At 27.3% G+C, this 19512-nt stretch overlaps 1 protein-coding gene across 6 annotated transcripts; it reads left to right on the top strand.

Moving 5' to 3' along the window:
* The first annotated feature begins 1366 nt into the window (after positions 1–1366).
* Positions 1367–19450, top strand: LOC145181657 (small ribosomal subunit protein mS39-like). 6 transcript variants are annotated; one of them, XR_016446763.1, is made up of 30 exons: positions 1367–1537; positions 2678–2718; positions 3716–3749; positions 5256–5301; positions 5493–5561; positions 6326–6421; positions 6544–6604; positions 6721–6786; positions 7903–7973; positions 8101–8123; positions 8279–8366; positions 8894–8954; positions 9292–9374; positions 9628–9673; positions 10053–10148; positions 10303–10356; positions 14940–15026; positions 15214–15242; positions 15483–15586; positions 15890–15971; positions 16114–16204; positions 16425–16513; positions 16658–16722; positions 16810–16878; positions 17118–17152; positions 17287–17328; positions 17440–17503; positions 17742–17833; positions 18225–18251; positions 19050–19450. XR_016446763.1 is itself a non-coding variant. In XM_090071167.1 (29 exons), exons 1-29 carry the CDS (start codon positions 1437–1439, stop codon positions 19054–19056), a joined length of 1884 nt encoding a protein of 627 aa, XP_089927293.1. In that variant the 5' UTR covers positions 1367–1436; the 3' UTR covers positions 19057–19450. The 6 variants fall into 6 exon arrangements, 3 of the variants coding, with proteins under 3 accessions (XP_089927293.1, XP_089927294.1, XP_089927295.1); XR_016446764.1 differs by having other exon boundaries at positions 18225–18264; positions 19050–19273; XR_016446765.1 differs by lacking the exon at positions 5256–5301.
* Positions 19451–19512: the final 62 nt, after the last annotated feature.

Below are 19512 nucleotides of genomic sequence, written 5' to 3'. Positions count from 1 at the left end.
TTTTGAAGTCTTTGATGACTCAATTTAGAATTTGAAAGAACACATAAGAAATCTGCATACCTGTTATGATGATTGGAAAAGATTTTAAAAGATCCCGTATTATCTTTGACACCAACTACTTTTTTTACTTATATGGTAAGTGCTGATTGAAAGGTGTTGCAAGCTCCGGGCTGAGCATAGATGCATACAACAAACCGATTGAACATTTGAATATTTATGCAATTTTATCCTGCCAGATTCATGATTTTTTATTGCCGTTGAAAAAAAGCTCAATTTTCATTGAATATATTTAGTTTGCCACTCAATGCTCAATGCAGAATGACAAGGTTTTTTTAGTATCAGATCCATCATTAGGACTTAGAGAGCAAAGCTCTCTATAATCCTCTCAAGGGTAATCATGGGTAAAAGTGGGTTGGGATGATTATTTCAACGTCCTTTGATACATTTATCAGTGATAGATTCTCTCAGATGGTTTGGTGCTTCATCATCGCCTAGTCAGAACTATTAGTCACTGAATCGCTTAAACATTAGGATTGTCTTATAGATGGTCCTATACACTTGAACTGGCTTTCACAAAAGTTTCAAAACTTCACTAAACTTGAGAAACCTCTAAATATTGTACAATTATACTGAAATATTGTTTAGTATCTTAAGGTCATTAAAGTTTTTTTAGAGTATTGAGAGTGAACACTTTCAAAATATTTTTCCTCTACATAGCAAGTTACCCTAATATTGGTACAAAACGTAGAGCCCACATGAAAAAAAAAGAGTCTACAAGAAAAAGGGGCCAGCGATAAAAAGAGTAAGACATAAAAATTGTTTCACTATTGCTTATTTGATTTTTCTTTATAATTTTATCGAATTTATACACTGTATCACAATTAATTTTTTTCGAAACACATAGGTGCTTTTTAGTATGGATTCCAGTATAAACTATTCGGTGGGCAAAAACTCTGCCATTAGGGGGAGGGGAGGGGAGAGAGACAGTAACAACACTGATTGGTTCTTGCAACCTTTCTGTCCTCAGAAGAAATTGTGATCCTGAGTTATCCATCAAGTATTTTAGCGAGACCGCAGAAGTTGAAACAGTCTATTCTATAAATGCAAAAAAAAAAAAAGGGTTCAAGATTTTTTTGCGCAAATTAAAGATTTTATCTTATTTGTTAATAAGTAGACAAAGTAAAGCAGTTAAATTTCAAATTAAGTCATGCTCAACAGTAAGCTAGATAAAGTCCGTTTCTGTGTTTCTTGCGTGAACGGAAAATCCGTGATAGGAGGAGGTTATCCTGGCTTATTTCAAAAACCCGGCCAACGGTGTTTGAAAAACGCGTTTATAAAATAAGAGAAGTTACCTCTCATCATTTTTATTCACGCACTGAAATTAAGTCTTATAAGTTCGATTTTTATGCCAACGACCGTAGTAAACACTAACTAAAATGGCGTTAATTGTTTCACGTGAAACGAGACTTTGTAATTGCAAATGCATATCATTGTATGTAAAACATGCTTTTGCGGAAAGATATTCACAATCTTTGGGGTTAGTTGGTATTTTAACTTTAATAGTCTTTTACTTAATTTAATAGTAATCAGTGCTTTTTGTTTCTTTTTTTTAAATTGCTATCTTTTTTGTATGAAGCAAACTACCTATGATGTAAAATACAATATTCATTGCCCATACTTGAAGCTTTGAATTTTTAAACTGTGCATTTTTTTTATTTACTAATATTTCCATTATGTTTAGTGATTTTATATTTACATTTAATTAAATACTTAAGCATGAGACACGTAAAACAAATCAAATCTTCAAGTTTCTAAAAACATGAAAGAACTATTTGTTCCCTAACACCATTAAGTTAAAAGTTTAGTTTTTTTCTTTTTCCAGTTAGGACTTGTTTGAAGGGTTATAAGCATGATTATACACAATTCAGGAAATATTTTGATATTTTAAACATTTCAAACATTTTTGCCTGGTCATAAATGTTGAATGCTTTTGAAAACTATATTCTCTATAGTTTTGAATGAATTTAACATAAGTTTGTTACCACATATCATACTTGCTTGAATTTTCATAATATTTCCTACTATTTATTCAATAAATGATTGCCTTAGTCAAGGACGTTTTGCCCATTGTAAACTATTGATTGTTAAATTTGTTGTTATTCTTATTTCATGCTTTTGCTTTGTTTAAAGTATGTTAAATTAAAATGTATATTATTCAAGTATGCTAATTTATTTTTGGAGTTTATAGTGTATAGGTCTAAATTTAGAAAAACTGGATTTATTCCTGAAATTATTTCAATCATCTAATAAAAAATGAAATATTTATAGGATCTGTAAAATGTGACAAGCAATTATTTGCTAGTTGGTCTTATTAGGTTTTTGAAATAAGATGATTTTTTAATCATCAAAATGGCTCTGCTAAATAGGTGATTGTTTCTTGATCAGACTTGTTATTTTATTGGCTGTTATTACCTGCAGTTTTTATAAGAGAGATTTGTAAAACATTGAGGTTGAATGTAATTCTTAATCTTAAACTTTTACGCACTAAAAATACTTATAAGAAAACTTATTGTTGAATTAAAAGTTAAAAGTATTTAGTTAAAAATTAAGAAATTCATATATTATTCTATGCAATTTATATTTAATTTTCAGTATAGTTTACTGAATTATTGTTTAGATTTCAAATACGAACTGTAGCTGAAGTTGCTCAAAACTTAGGTACAATTATAATGGTAGCTGAACTTTACTTTTCCTATTTGTGTTATGTTGTGGGTAATATTACTTGTTATTCCCTTATGAGTACTCTTATGGTTGACAAAAAGGTTATGTTTAGGTGGCTTTTGAAATTAGGTTATATATGTTTGATCTGGAGGGGGGAGGAAAGAGAATTTTTTGGTTTTATTATATATTTCAAAATTTTTAAAATTTATTTAGTTAGATAAACAAATGTCACTGGGTAGTTTTTTCTTAATTGCAAATAAAATTGAAACTGCCACCTATGATAATTAAATTATAATATTACAGAAACCTTATGTTAATGTGGCTTATTGTTCACTTGAAATTATTTTTATTACTCAATGTTCAAAAATCTCCTATTTTTGCTCAAAAATTTACCAGGCTGAACTTTTACCAGGTGAAAAAAGTTTGGCAGAAAGCAGAGAGTTAGTTTAATGCTGACCACCTAATCAGCTTACTATTAAAAAATATTGAAAATCTTTATTATTCAGTGTTCTTTATTTTGATTTCAACCAGCAGAGGTTGTGCTGAAAGCACTCAGAAACCATACAATTAAAGAATTGTGGTGTTCACTTCTGATAAAAGTAGACTAATGGTTTTAAATTTAAACATGAAGTAACTTTATATTCAAAATTAATACTGAAAATAAAATGTTGTGCTCCAACCCCTCACACCTGTTTGAATATCCAAAGATATATAACCTAATTTCAAAAGGATGGAACTGGTGATTACAGTCATCCTATATATACATACTTTTCTCATATTTGCGCATAAATTCATATATATTTTTTATACATCCTATATATGCATATTTTTTCATATGTGCATGCATGCATATATGAAAAAAAAATTTTTATTATTATTTGTTATTATTGTTACAGTATAATTTTTTTTACACAACTCAGACTAATTTATCAACAATTTAATATAAATATATGGCTGGATAAATGAATAATTAAGTTTAAATTACAATTCATAGAAAATGGATGTCAGCAAGTCAAAAAATTAAAAAGGTAAAATATTATTTTTTGTATTATTTTTTTTAAATCATTTTTCTTTTTTGTATTGCATGCATATTAACAGAATATAGTTTTCATTTTAAGTTATTTAAGTTCTATAGCCTAAGAGAGTTATTAGTTTATTTATTCATTTATTTCATAATAAATGATTGTCTTGATAAGAATGTACTTTAGGATATTTAGATTACATATTGAACATTAGTTATATCAATTTTGGGGGTAATTTTACAATTTATTACCTTGTAATACATGCAGCTACTAAAATAAAAACAAAATTATTCTTTTTTGTATGTGCTGGCAAAATTATTAACCCTTTTTATTCCTTTGAAATTTCTTACCTGTTACATTTTGTTGTTTATTTTACTTACCTCCTGCATTATTTATCTACTCCTGTTAAATTATTTACTTACTCCTCTTTCACTTTTTATCTACTGCTATATTATATACCTGTATGGCTGTTCTGTTTAAATACTTGCTTCATAGCATGTTATAAAATTTTTCCTATTATACTTTCAAGAAAATAGTATCAAATACCAAACCAATAACTATTTCTTTAAATTCCCATGTTGAGATCTGATGTAGCTTGAGCCTGTCATCTAGAATTAGTCTGAGATCATGATGTAGCTTGAGCCTGTCATCTAGAATTATTTAACAATGGTGCAACCAACAATTTTCTTGATGAAAATTTTGTTTCAATAGACAGAAGAATTGTTTGTATTAGTATTAGTACCAGGTTTTGTAGATGGAGTTTCGAAAACACTTTTTGAAAACACCAAAGGTAGTGGTGAAAGTGGTATAACTAGGTTTTTGTCTTATATCTCTTTTTTCCATTTTTGAATTAAATTTTTTTTTTCTAAACGAAATTGTATGCAGCCAAATATATTCTCTGCTGCCAATACAAGGAATGCAGAGAAAATCAATAACTTTTGTTACAAACAAAATAGTTTCCCTGTCTTTTTTAGAAATCTTCATTTTAGTTATGTAATTTATTTTGAATTTTAGTGAAAATTGGACATTTGAAAAACACTCAGCACTATTTAATAAGTAATCTAACTTTTTGATTAACTTCAATCATCAAAGTGAAGGATAAACTAAAAGTAATCAGTAACTTAAATAAATAAATTTTAACATTTACCTCATAAGAACATACAAGTACTATGAAAATAAAAAGTAAAAACATTTTTATATATTTTCTGTTAAAATTTACTTAAAGGTTCCAGAGCCTTGAGCAGCCTATAAAACACTTAGATAAAATCTGGGTATTTTTTCATAAAACCTTGATAGAAAAACATCACTAGGCTATGTTCTGAGTTGAGTATTAATGGTCAACCTTATCTTTCTACATTATTTAGTTCAACTTAAAGTTACAATGGAAAAACAATTATAACAAAACTTTATGTTTAGATAGGACATTGTTTAAGATGGATTTTTTTTTCAGTATTGTATTTTAAAAGTAGTTGTAACAAGATGGTTCATTTATGCCTTTACTTAATTATTCAGGGATAAATTGACAGTGCTAAAAGCTCTCTCTTCAACAGTTAAGCAGGTGTGTTGTTGTTAAGGATGGTTGAGTATGTCTATTTAAGTCTGTGGGAGAAATATTTACAAAAAAAACTCCATGAAATTTATTTGCGTTGTGTATCTTAGTTGTAGTATTTTTTAATGATAATTGAATAAATTTTTTTAATTTGGTGCCAAGTATTTTTTTATTTTTCTCAACAAAGTAGTTATATTTAGATTCCAAACAAACCACATTATCGTATGTGGGATGATGTTGTTCTGAACCCACGATCCAATATTAAACAGGTTATTGAATTTCTAATTTAAAATTGTTACCTAAACTTGTTGAAAAATAGTTATAATTGGTTGTTTTGATAAATATAAATTTGTACTTTTCTAATTACCTTAAATGTTCTTTTGAAAAACTCTGAAAGCAAACTATCCTAAAGGAACACAGTTTTGGCTTTACAAGAGTTAATCATTATTTATAAAAAATAACTGCTTTTTATCTTGATGTAGCTATAATGAAATTGTACACTTTCTTAAATACAAAAGATGTCTAGACATTTGTCTTTTTGCAAGAATTTTAAAAATTTGAAATTTTGAAAATAAAGAAGTATTGTTTTGAAACTAAAGATAAAAACCTTTAATTAAACTAATGGTCACAAATATTTTAGTTAATGATCTTCATCTCTTACAGAAATTATGCTGCAGCAGTACAAGTAGTATTAGTATTGCTACAGTTTTTTTTTTGTAAAAATATTTTCCCTTTATGAGTCTGAATTAACTAAAAAACTGAAATTAGTTTTAAAAAAAAAAAGTAGAAAATAAAATTGATTATTATTTTATGTAATTGTATTAACCTGTTTAGTAAATATTAAATAAATGTTTAAAGCTAAATCAATTTTTTTTCAACAAAGAATAAGTAATGGTTAGTTTAGATATTTGGTTCAAATCAAGAAAGTATTAAAAACTTTGTGTTATTGTTATACTGAAATTGCAATTTTTCAATAAAACTGAGTTGTTTATTTATCAGGTTTAAAAATTTCATTATTATAAAAAATTTTTAGAATGAAATTTTATTGGCATTAGAGTCAGGAGAAAAAGCAGCAGATTTTGTGCTAGAGAAATATCCACATTTATTTCCATTAAGAGAGCCTGTACCGGTAATTTACATTTTGTTAAATTAGAAATTTTTATTTCTTTTCATAAATATTTTAAAGACATTTAGTTTTAAAAAGTATTATATTCCATCTTCTGTAATTAAGTTTAATTGCATATCATTTAGCCATGGCCTAAGAAATCTCTTACTAGTGAAGATGTAGAAGAGACTGTAGAAAATTTAATATGTAAGTTTTCTAAATGAATTTTAATTATTACTAAATAATTTTAATGGCTAATAATGTTGAAAAAAATAAAATTAATTTTGATTTTAATTAAATTTTATCTAAAATTATTCTTATAGTACTAATGCAGAGAAGTAAAAATATAGAGAAAGTGGTGACAATGTATGAAAAACTTAAGTTATCAGGTAAGTGGTAAACCAACATTGTGTGCATATGTGTGTTGCATATATATATATATATATATATATATATATATATATATATATATATATATATATATATATATATATATATATATATATATATATATATATATATATATATATATATATATATTTATATATATTTTGTTTTCATGGACAAAAAAATTTTAAGTGCTCATTTTTTTAGTTTAGTTTTAAAATGTATTCAGGTATTGAGCTTTTAATTACCGAAGAAATATTAATTTTATATTTTAGAATTAATTTTATATTTTATATTTAGAAATATTTTTATATTAATTTATTTGCGTTATATTGTAAAGTATCATAAGTTTCTGAACATTCCTGTCTTCTCATATTGCAATCCTTCTAAAATAAATTTTTCTCTTCCTAGTTGGTATGCCTTTTTTTTTCCACTATTTCTTTTTCTCTCCATGACCAGGAATCTGGTCTCTTTCTTTTTCTCTCTATGACCAAGATCTCGCCTTTGGTCTTCATTATGGGTTACAAAATTCTTTTAACAAACAGATGTTCCTTTTAACATTCACAGCAGAGATTGAAAACAGTTTTCTGCTCTTCATACTAAAGTATTTTAAAGATCATTTCGGACCCTGAATCCACTAAAGATGCCAATCTAGATTTCTAATCTTTATCTATTATAAAATTATTTTGGGGTATTTTGGTTTATCAGACTCACAGTGTGTGTGCATAATTAGTTACATTTCATTATTTGTGAACATTTTTTTTCTTTAAAAAGTTCATAAAGATTTTGTAGTTTCTTTAAAAAATTCATAAAGATTTTGTAGTTTCTTTAAAAAGTTCATAAAGATTTTGTAGTTTCTTTAAAAAGTGAATAAAGATTTTGCTGTTTCTTTAAAAAATTCATAAAGATTTTATTATCTGTAAAATGGCACAACTGTTTTTGAATTTCATTTTTATTCTATTTAAATTAATACTACAAGTAAATAGCTTTCATTTTTATTTTCTCAACTCAACCAGTTTTAACTAAAACATGAAATGTGAAAATGGTTTAACACTACATTTGGAAATGCTTTAACGCTCCATCTGGAAAAATTGAATTTTTAAATTCTTATTTTTAAGGGAAGTTATCAATGGATGTACATAATCAAATGCTAGAATTTGTTTGCTTCCATAATGTACCTGATTCAAAGGTATTCCATAATTATCTGGATTAAAGAAATTTTAATAAAACATACTTATGAATTTTAGATTTATTTGTGTGTATTTTTTCTTAGCCACATTTGTATATTTTTATGGTGTTTGATTTTTGTTTTGCAGGTTGAGAATGAAACTGCAGAAATGTAAGTAAAATAATTTTTTACAAAGTATCATACAAGAAGATTATGTTCAAAAAATAGAAAACATATTTCTTTATAAATTTTTCTAAAAAAGCATCTTTATAATATTCAACAAAAACATTTTGATAATATTCAACAAAATATAAAGATTTATTTAGGGTAAAGTATGCTGATTGTCTTTATGCTGAAATTAAAAACCCCTCTAACCATAAAGCTCATGAAACTATGATTCTTGGTCTTCTGAAGGTAAAGTCCTAAAACTGTTTGTCTTTTTACAGTTACCACTATTTGTTTTGTAAAGATGTCAGATAATTCAAAGAAGTACATGAATAGATTTTGAGATTCTGTTTTACATAAAATAGTTTAAGTTGAAATGAGTCATTAACAAGATTGTGCCAGTAATATAGGGCAAATGCACCATGCAATGAAAGTATCATTTTATAAAACAAATATTTACTTCATTTATAAATTCAAACATGCTATACAAAGTCATTGTAATTAGTTTTCCCATTTCTCAGCAGTCATAATGGCTTCTAACTTAATACACCACGGTCATTGATGATAATGTCCTTGCTCATATGACTCATTACTTCAGCAACAGCTATGTTGACAGCATTTATAAAAATATGGGGAGCTTTGTTGATCTCTGCCTCAACTATGCTCTACATGTAGTAGTCAAGTCACAGTAAATGCAGCTTTCTTGTTGTATTAAATGGACATTATTTTTATTTCTATACTTATTTATATATCTATTTCTATATTTCTATTTCTAGTATGGGCAAATGCAAGAGGCATTTGAGCATTATGAAAAAGTAAATAACGAGAAATTTAAAGGTACATTTTGGTTGGGATTTGTTTCTGTGTGATCTAAAGTTTTTTTTTCTTGCTGTAGCAACTGATTTATTTTCTGCCTAAACCATTACGATTATAAAGTATTAGTAAAAAAAAAAAAAAAAAAATATTAAACCATTTCATTTGTTTAAACCAAATGTTCTCAATTGTTTTAATGAAAATTATTTGGATTAAACCTGTAACATGATAATTAAGATTTTTTTTTGACCTGGTTTTTGTATCAAGATTTTGTTGTACATTAACAAATATATTTTTTTACAAATGTAAAACTTTACATTTTTATTTCTTTGATTCTTTTCAATGCTATTTTATTATAAAGGTTCGTTGTTCTTCTACAACTTTCTTCTTTCAAATGTTTTTAATGCTTATGGAGATAATGAAAAAAGATGGAAGGCAGTTATGGTAAAATTTCTAATTTAAAATGTTTTTAAAATTGAAAAAAGAAAAAAAAAGAAAAAAGAGTTATTAAAAAGTAAAAAAGTTTTTAAAGATGCAAAATTATGTTTAAGAATGGAATTTTATTTAATAAAGTATTATTTTAGTATGTTATTTATGTAACATCAATGAAAACTGTGTTAAATTTTTTAAATTATGCTGACATTTCATTATGAAAACAGTTTGAAACTGGTGTTATTTGTAGTTTTTGTTATTGTAGGACATCACATCAACAATGTGTAAATGGGAAATTAGTCCAGATCAAGGTACAGGTGTATTTTCTTGAAAATAGTTAAAAATGATTTTTGATCCTTTAAATATTCTTGAAATTTGTTTAATGTTTTTATAACTTCTTCAATTTTTATTTTTTAATATTGAAATTTAAGGTCTTAGGGCTAAAAAAAAAATCCTGTCACTGTAATTTGCTTCATGATAAACTACTGAGATAATGAAGAAATACTTGAAAGTTTTAAGATTTATGAAATTTTAACATTTATAAATCTAAACGCTCTCACTATTTTTCATCTTCAACAAATTTTTTTTTTTTGGTGATAACTTTTGGAATTACCTTAAAATATATTCTTGGGTTAGTTTGATTCCTATTTTCATTTTTTTCTTATTTCTAAATATTTAAATCTTTTGCAGATACTTTTAATGCACTTTTATCATTGTCAAGTAAATTGGACAACTCAAGCATCCTTACGCAGAAACTGTTCAGAGAAATGAAGAAGTTAAAGATAGGTTGGTATTTGTTTTCAGAAGCAATTGTAGTATTCACTAAGGTTCTTTTTAAAAAAATTTTTTTTGGCATTCTAATTAAGTTTATGAAGTTTTCTGTTGATGTTAATTATATTTAAGAGGTTTCATTTAAAATTTTTGAATAATGTTTTTTTAGAACCATCATTAGCAACATACTACTACATTCTGATGGCTGAGAAAAGTCATTTAGGTATCTGCTACTTATATATGAATTCTTGAATCTATACATCATATCTCTGGAACTATTAAGAATGATTAGGCAAGTCAAACAATCTATATTTAAAACTGTTTCAATTTCAATCATTTCCTAAGAATAACTAAAATCTTCAGTTAGAGTGGTTCTGTGTAATAACTGAAATCCTCAGTTACAGTGGTTCTGTAACTGAAGGTTTCAGTTATTCTTAAGAAATGATTGAAAATGTAAATGATATTTTTCCCACTTAAACTAAATTCAAAATTCAGTAAAAAAATTGTTTCATAGTTGAGTAATATGTAATAATAAAATTGAAAAGTGGTTCTGGTAGACCATGATGTAATATGTAATAATAAAATTGAAAAGTGGTTCTGGTAGACCATGATCCATTTGTAGTAGCAGTTAAATTTCTTTTGTCTCAATTGTTTAAATAACCAGTGCTGGGAGTATTTTAAATACCAAGTATTTAAAATACTATTTTAAATACTTTCACTGTATTTGTACTTGTATTTTAAATACTTTTGTTGGATGTATTTAGTATTTGTACTTATAATACTTTTTATTAGTATTTTGTATTTTATACTCATTGAAAATACTTATTGGAAATACTTCTAATTCAAATACTGCTGAAAGCATTTACAATGCACATTGTCCACATTGTCTCTGTTATTCTGAAGTGTCACTTAACCACTATTTATTCTGAATTATTTCTTGTTTTATTTATCTACCTTGGTTTCATTATGGCAATTATTAAATTATATTGCGGGAATTATCTTAAATTGAAGATGGCTGCGGTGAACAGTGAAAATAAAAAGAATCAATAAATGAAAATCAAAAAAGTAATAAAATTTTACCAGCCATTGTAGATGGTAAGTTTTTCAAAATCATAGCCAGATCAAAAAAAAGTAATAAAATATCAGCAATATGCTTACTATGTGTACGTAATTTAAAGCCATTATCGGGCACGCTGGCATCAACATCAAACTTTGTTAAGCATTTGAAGGTAATTTTCAGTTTGGTATTAGTTAAAGTTATTTTATATTTTTTGAACAATTTGCAATTGATTATTAACCAGCAATTATTTAATGTTGCTGTATAAATTTATAATAATCGAAATTTACAATATTACTCAGTTACAGCAAAGTAAAAACTTAACTTTTAAAGGGTTTTAAGTTTACTGTATAGAATTTGCACAAGAATTGCTTTGAAGACTGTAAGTTACATTAGGCAGATGTTCAGAAGAAGCGTAAGCTATACAAAGCTGGTGTAGAAAGAACGGCTGAGGAAGGCCCTGCTATAAAGAAGTTCAAACAAACTACTTACCATGAAGCAGTATCAGAGTTATCAGCATGACGTTGTATTATATCGCAAGAAGAAGCTGACAACTTAATTGTGGATTACATTGCTGAAGAGATGCATCCTTTGGCTACCGTTGAAAAACCAGCTTTTCGTCGACTGCTTTGTGGATTCAATCCTATTGTAAGCATCATGTGTCGCAGGACTCTTAACAAACGTTTAAATTCAAAGTTTTCTAAGATGCATGAAAAAGTAAGAAGCAAACTGAAAAAAGCATCATTTGTTTGCACAACTGCTGACATATGGTCATTGAATAGAAAAAGTTATCTTGGCATGACTGCACACTTTATTGAAATGCCTCAGTTTCACAAGCATCAGTATCCCTTGCTTGCCGTCAATTTTATGGTAGTCACATATATGATACAATTGCTGCAATGATTTATCAAATTCATCGTCAATATGACCTTAACGTAGAAAAAATCTCAGCAACTGTCACCGACAATGCAACAAATTTTGGAAAAGCATTTAGAGAATTTTTTGAAGAGTCAACTACAAGTGCTGCAGCAACTAGTGTAAGTGTGACTATCACACCTAATGCATTTGAAGAGCAAGAGGACATGGAAGAGGATACAGTTAATGATTATGAAATTGATGTAATTAATATTGGAGACATTCTTTCATTTTCATCAAAAATTGATGATGATGATGATGTTGATGATGATTCTTTAGCTGACAGAATTTTTTTGCCATCTCAAGAAACATGTATCAGCCATTCACTGAATTTGTTGGCAACTAATGATGCTAACAAAGCATGTGATACAGATAGTGCATTTAAGCGCATTTACTGTGCAGCTCTTGCAAAATGCACTTCAATATGGAATGCAACTCAATGAAGTAGTAAAGCATCAGATGCTGTGTCACATATTACAGACAAAGCAATACTTTGTCCTGTGCCAACATGTTGGAATTCTCAGTACGATGCTATCAAGCGATTACTTGAATTATGTGACAAACTTAATGATATATGTAATGCATTGAGTGTGCCAAAATTTAAAAAGCAAGAAATAGAAAGCCTGCAAGAATATGTTATGGTAATGAAACCTGTTGCTGCAACTTTGGATACTTTACAAGGAGATAATGTGTATTATGGTCATGGGTTTCCACATTTGCATAGCTTACAAGTAAAATTGGAAGCGTTTCAAAATTGTCATTTAAAATATGCTAAATTATTTGCTGCAGCAATCTTAGTACAAATGAAAACTCGTTTTGAAAAGAAGTTGAGATTTGATGTAAGTAATTCATGCAGGATTGTTGCAGCAGTTTCTCACCCACTGTTTAAGTTATAGTGGGTGCCAACTAATAAATGAGCTATCTGCAGAGAAATGTTTGAAAATGCCATACTAGCTTCTAGTGAGCCGTCGACAGCGACCAATCTCAAGGTGACCACTGACAGTATAACCGAAAATTTTGTTGTATATAATGATGACACTCCAAGTGCTGGTGCAACAAATGGTGCTTATCAAGAGTGCATGTTGTATTTGAATGATAAAGATACAAGTTTGAATGCTCTGAATAAGTATAAGACTGTTCGTTCACTGTTTGTCAAATTCAATATGACTGTACCATCGTCGGCTTCAATTGAACGATTGTTTAGCACAGCGGGACAAATACAAATGCCTAGGCGTAACTGTCTAAGTGGTATGATGTTCAAAAAACTGCTGCTGCTAAAAACAAATGTTTATGACTGAATGAATGACATTTTGATATAAATGTAGTATAATGACTAAAAATTACTTTGAGCAATGACAAAAATAAATTTTGAAAATTGCTATAGTTGTAAATTTTGGTAAAGTATTTTTTATTTAGTATTTTAAATACTTTTTTAAAAGTATTTTTATTTTAAATACTTTTGAAGTATTTGTATTTGTATTTAAAATACTTTTTTGTTCCAGTGTTTGTATTTGTAATTTAAATACTTTTGTAAAGTATTTTACCCAGCACTGTAAATAACAACTTCTTTATGGCTTCTATTTTTTTCTTTTTCTTGATTTTGGCTAATTTCAAAGATTTGAGGTGAGGAAGAGAATGTCAGATATCATCCATGTGATGTCAACAGCATTCTGTTCAGAATAATTCAAAGAATAATTCTTAATTAGTTGTTCAAAATTCCAGAATAAAATATCTATAAAATATTGTCTAAAGGGCTTGTTTATGAAATATGTTTACATAACTTGTTTATGAAACTAAAACCAACCTATAATTATATTTGCAATAGAGAAATTTGTAGCTTTTTTATAAATTTAGATTTTCATGAATTTTTTTTTTTGAATGCATGAAAATTGCAGTACTTTAAAGATTGTAAGTTTTTAAATTTAATTTCTGTAATCAGTGACAGGCTTTTTTTAAATTTGGTTTTAATGCAAAAGTTAAAAATATGGTCATAATTAAATCTAAACTATCACAATATATCTATTTTGAGGGAAAAAAAACCAAAATAAATCAAAATGCTGTTTGTATAAAATTAAGACCACATTAAAAATAATCATAAACCAAATGAAAATTAAATTTAAATCAATATAATTGTTTAAAAAAAGTTAATATCCTTCACTGAATTAAATTCAAGAATTTAAAAAAAAAAGCTGATTGTAGATTTAAATTTTTTAAAGATATTTTCAAGGTTACAAAATTTTTTTGAATGATATTTAAAATTATAGTTCTTTAGCAGATGAAAGCTTACAAACATCCAAAAATTCCAAATATTCAAAAACACTAAATAAACAACTGTAAGTGCTGTTTAAGAATGCACTCTATTTGTTTTAGTTGAACAGTTGTAAAGGCTTTCAATTCTTGGATTAAATTAAAGCAATCTTCCCAAGATATTAACATATTAACATATCCAACAATTATCTTACATTTTTGATCAGTTTTTCCTGAATGTATTTTTAAAAATTTTTTGTAAAACAGATAACCCTCTCTTTTTTATGTTTCTGGGGGTTTTCAAAAAAAATTTATGGAAAGAAAAATGAAAAGTTTAGTTACAAATTATTCTAATCTAACACTTGAGTTCATAGATCCTTATTATTTCTAAGTAGAACAAAGAATTTGAGTTTTATACTGTGTTGAATGATTTTTTCTTAATTTTTTCTTAAATTAATATAAATTTTCAAGTATTTAATATTTTTTTTAATTTGTAATATAAAAGTTGTCAATTATTTGAAAGGTTCTGCCTCTTAAACTTAACTATCCATGTTTAATTGGTAAAATTTAAAGCAGACTTTATCTAGGTTACACTGATGTCAAAGTTCTTGAAGCAGTTTTAGAAGAAGTAGGTCAAGGGCTTGCGCGTTTTGAACTTCAGCATCCTGATGATTGTAAGATATCTATAAGAAATGCTATTTTCTAAAGAAGTCTTATTTAATGAAGAAATGCTCTTTTTCTTAATATTTTTAAATATTTCTTAGTTTTTTTAAATTCTTTATATTTAAAATTAGTCTTCTTTTTCATTTTTCTTTAGATTTGTTTTTTGTGATATTCTTTCTTAAATTTGTTCTCTTTTAGTAAAGTTCTTTAATGCAGCTATGGATATGGTAAATCTTAAGTTGATATTGATGCATAAAGATATTTTTCATTAAAGAGCAAAGAGTGATTATTTAGCACAAATAATTACTTCTCTCTGCTGCCTTTTTTTATTGTTTATTTTGTATAAGGATTTATAATTTATTCTAATTCATGTGATGATATTGTTATAAGGCTTTTTTTCATTATCTGCAATTATTTGTCCATTTTATAAAAGAAATAATTATTCTTTAGTAATGATTATCATTTAGGCACGTTATAAAAGAAGTAGAAATCTTGCACAAACCATATTTGAAGTTCTTATGAAAAATGATAATTATGAATTTTTAGCAGGTGGCAAAGACAGCCAATTCTTGTAAGTGGTTTGTTTCTTTTTGAATTAAATCATAGTAAGATTTCATCTCAAAATTTTTCTGAGATTTTAACTATATTATTTTTAGTCCACTTATGATGATAATAGTAACACTTCTTGTTGCAAATTTTAAAAGTTTATACCAACCGTCTTATTTGAGAATCAAAACAGTTTTATTTCTTTTAAAAAAAAAATGTTTGTGGTCATTTTGTTATAAACTGAAAAATAAAAATTAGTTTTCAGGGTTTTTAAAAAAAAACTTATTTTTTGCACCATTTCAGTGGTTTATTTTGCTGTATTTTTCAGTGGTAACTACATATGTGCTATGACAAGAGATGCACCAAATGCTGAGGAAGTAATTAGTTGGTATAGGAAAATTGTACCCCAGGTGAAATTTTTTTGTAAATATCTTTCTTTTAGTTTTCTCACTTTCTGAAAGTAGTAAACTTATGATTAGTTTGTCAGAATCTTGCTGCTTTATGAGTAAAATTTCAAAAAAGTTTTTAAATTTTTCTAATAACCCTCTATAGTACTTTCGTCCAAAAGATTGGGTGTATCAACAGATGTACTTCAACCTTAAAAGTCACAAAGCTCCTCAATACATCCCAGAGTTATACAAAGGTACATGCTTAATTTTAATACTTTACAATTTTTATTTACTGATCTTTTTTTAAGAAAAAAGCCAACAATTTTTATTGGCTGACATGATAAGCATTATTTTCTGATCCAAAAAAGTTTGATGTAAATCTTTTATGCTTCTTTATTTATCTGAATCTTTTCTTCTTTTTCATATTGATGTGTTTTATACAATCTTAATTTACAACCCTAATACGCTTTTTAGATATGGTGTCTATGAGAATTCCAATGACTGAGAGAGTGGCTTTACCATTGTTTGAAACTTTAGACTATGTTGATAATATACCAAAAGAGGTCTCTATTCTGTTCTTTCTCCCCTCACTCCCTCCCTATCCTGCCTTCCTTCTTTTTTTTCTCTTTAACTGATGTTAGACTCTGTGTAAAATATTTTGTAAACTAAAGCTTAATGATAGTTGCTTCATGCTTTTTAATTACTAGAGAAAAGAAGAATTCTTAATTGTTGCTGAAGATGCTACCAAATGGTTAACTATATTTAATTTTGAGTGAGTCTAAAGGATTGTCCTATATATTTATTGTTTTTTAGTTAATTCTAATATCGCAATTTATTTTCTATTTGTTTTTGTATTCAGAGTAAACAGCAATATCTTATCAACATTGATTAAAATTTTTTGTTTATGCGAAAAAACTGAAGAAGCAAGGTTTAGCTTTTTTTTTTTCTAAAAAAATTACTTTTAAATTAGTATAAATCATATTTTTTGCACCAATCAACTTTTGAATTTTAATAGGCAAACTCATCAACTTCTGTTTCAATAAGTTTTATTGTTAACAAATAATTGCTATGAATGAATCTGTATCAGCTTGAATCTACATTACAATCAATGTAATGTATGTTTATGCTGATTTGGAGATGTAATTAAGAGCTGTATATTTATATTAGCTCAAATGGAAACTTTAAGATCGAAACTAAAGTTGGTGAGTAAGGCTTTTTTGTTTAAATTTGTAGACAAACTTTGGAGTTTATTTAACTAAAGAAAATTTCTTTCTGGTAAATTGTCATAAAACTGTAATTTTTTATTCAATAAAAATATTTGTTTGTAATTTTTTAGAAAAGTTATTGATGAATATAAGTCAAAGGGTGTCACTCCCAAGTAAGAATGAAATATGAAATCAAGTTTTTTAACTTATAGTTTTCTTGCTCAACAAAAATATTACTGATTTTAAACCTTTATTCCACCAACAGTTCGATTTGATTTATTTAGTTACAGCGCATTAAAGTATATGTTGGAAATGAATCTCAAACAGCAAGACTCAAAAAGAGCTTTGGTAACCTCTTAGTTCTGCACACTGATCTGTTTTGTAGTCTGAATGTACTAAAATATTCAGTTGTGCTCTAGAGATTTAGAGCCTTTAAAAGCAATTAAGTTATTTTCTTGAATTCATACAAGTAATTTTGAGTTAACTAATCTTTTTATGCTATATTTTAAGTTTGTGTAAAAAAGACACTAGCAATATATTGTGTTAGTGGTAAAGTAATAATGTCTAATGGTGTTATTTATTACAGGGTACTATAAAAATGATGGCTGATTTAGGCATGTTTATGTCACAAAGTGAAATGCAAGAATATTTGCTACACCCAATACTCAAAGAGAGAAGGTGGTTAACTTTGCTACTCTTACGAAATTTTATTCTTTATTTTTGCTTCATTCAGCTTTAGTAAATCTTTTCTTTACAAGTTTCAAAATTAAATGCTGCATTCAAATCACGATTTTTTCGTTTGCATGTTAAAACTAAAACTTTAGACTTTATTTCTAAAGTTTTACCAAAGATTACTATTTTATTTTGAGAACTAATTTTGTCTAATTTGGACCTAAATGGTCTTTAATGTGCAGTGCACATGCGGTCATTTTTAGTTTTAATAGACGCAAGACGATGTGTCTATTAAAACTAGAGATGCCCGCATGTGCACTTAATTTGAAACAGCTTTTTATATTTACGAAAACTGATATGCCTTTAAACAGAACATTTTTCTTGTCTTTTATTTTAGTGATATGATCAAATCTTGGTTTCAACAGTAAATAACTGATGTTGGATTGATGACTTGTTTCTTTTATTTTAATTTTTTTTCACTATTATTATTTTTCTTCTTACTTCTTCCTTCCTTCTTCCTTCCTTCTTCCTTCCTTCTTCCTTCCTTCTTCCTTCCTTCTTCCTTCCTTCTTCCTTCCTTCTTCCTTCCTTCTTCCTTCCTTCTTCCTTCCTTCTTCCTTCCTTCTTCCTTCCTTCTTCCTTCCTTCTTCCTTCCTTCTTCCTTCCTTCTTCCTTCCTTCTTCCTTCCTTCTTCCTTCCTTCTTCCTTCCTTCTTCCTTCCTTCTTCCTTCCTTCTTCCTTCCTTCTTCCTTCCTTCTTCCTTCCTTCTTCCTTCTTCCTTCCTTCTTCCTTCTTCCTTCTTTCTTCTTTCTTCTTTCTTCTTCTTTCTTCTTTCTTCTTCTTTCTTCTTTCTTCTTTCTTCTTTCTTCTTTCTTCTTTCTTCTTTCTTCTTTCTTCTTCTTTCTTCTTCTTTCTTCTTCTTCTTCTTCTTCTTCTTCTGATGATGATGATGATGATGATGATGATGATGATGATGATGATGATGATGATGATGATGATGATGATGATGATGATGATGATGATGATGATGATGATGATGATGATGATGATGATGATGATGATGGTGATGATGGTGGTGATGGTGATGGTGATGATGATGATGATGGTGATGGTGATGATGATGATGATGATGATGGTGATGGTGATGATGGTGATGATGGTGATGATATTATTACTATATATTAAAAGTACGTATGTTAACATATAAAATATTTATTATTAGGATGTGATAAAATGTTCTGGATACTTCGATTTGGATGCTTTGATTTGGATGCTTCGATTTGGATGCTTCTTTCGTTCTGGGAACTTTAACTGCAAAATATAAATATTTAAAACTATGAAAGAACCTTTTTTAACTTTTTGTTAAAATGTCCAGTTTTCTTGAGTCTTAGCAAAACAATTTTCCTATTGTAAACTAAATCTGAAAAAAAGATGAGCATTTATTTCTAGATTAATACTTTTACATAAAATAATCACAGCATTGACTTTATGTACAGGCAAATTTAAAACTTGATTTTATTTTTGCTTTGATTTGATTTGATATAGAAAGTATGGCCAAAAAATATTTTAATCTTTTTTTGAACTTGTAATTGGTTATTGCATAAATTTCAATTAGATGTTGAATTGTTGTATATTTAAACTTTCGAAATCAATCTTTGATATTTCTTAATCCAAAAGCTTTTGTT

Source organism: Hydra viridissima, unplaced genomic scaffold, assembly GCF_058129835.1.
Source record: "Hydra viridissima isolate aposymbiotic clone 2 unplaced genomic scaffold, HvirCarnegie_v1 scaffold_14, whole genome shotgun sequence".
NCBI lineage: Eukaryota > Metazoa > Cnidaria > Hydrozoa > Anthoathecata > Hydridae > Hydra > Hydra viridissima.
This window is presented reverse-complemented; position numbering and strand designations above follow the sequence as displayed.

What these genes read in the sequence shown, in the direction of transcription:
- LOC145181657 (XM_090071167.1), top strand. Translation starts at nt 1,437, where the DNA reads ATGGCGTTAATTGTTTCACGTGAAACGAGACTTTGTAATTGCAAATGC. An exon ending in TCTCTTCAACAGTTAAGCAG is followed by an intron (nt 5,302 to 5,492) that starts GTGTGTTGTTGT and finishes AGTTATATTTAG; the next exon opens with ATTCCAAACAAACCACATTA. An exon ending in ATAATGTACCTGATTCAAAG is followed by an intron (nt 7,974 to 8,100) that starts GTATTCCATAAT and finishes TTTGTTTTGCAG; the next exon opens with GTTGAGAATGAAACTGCAGA.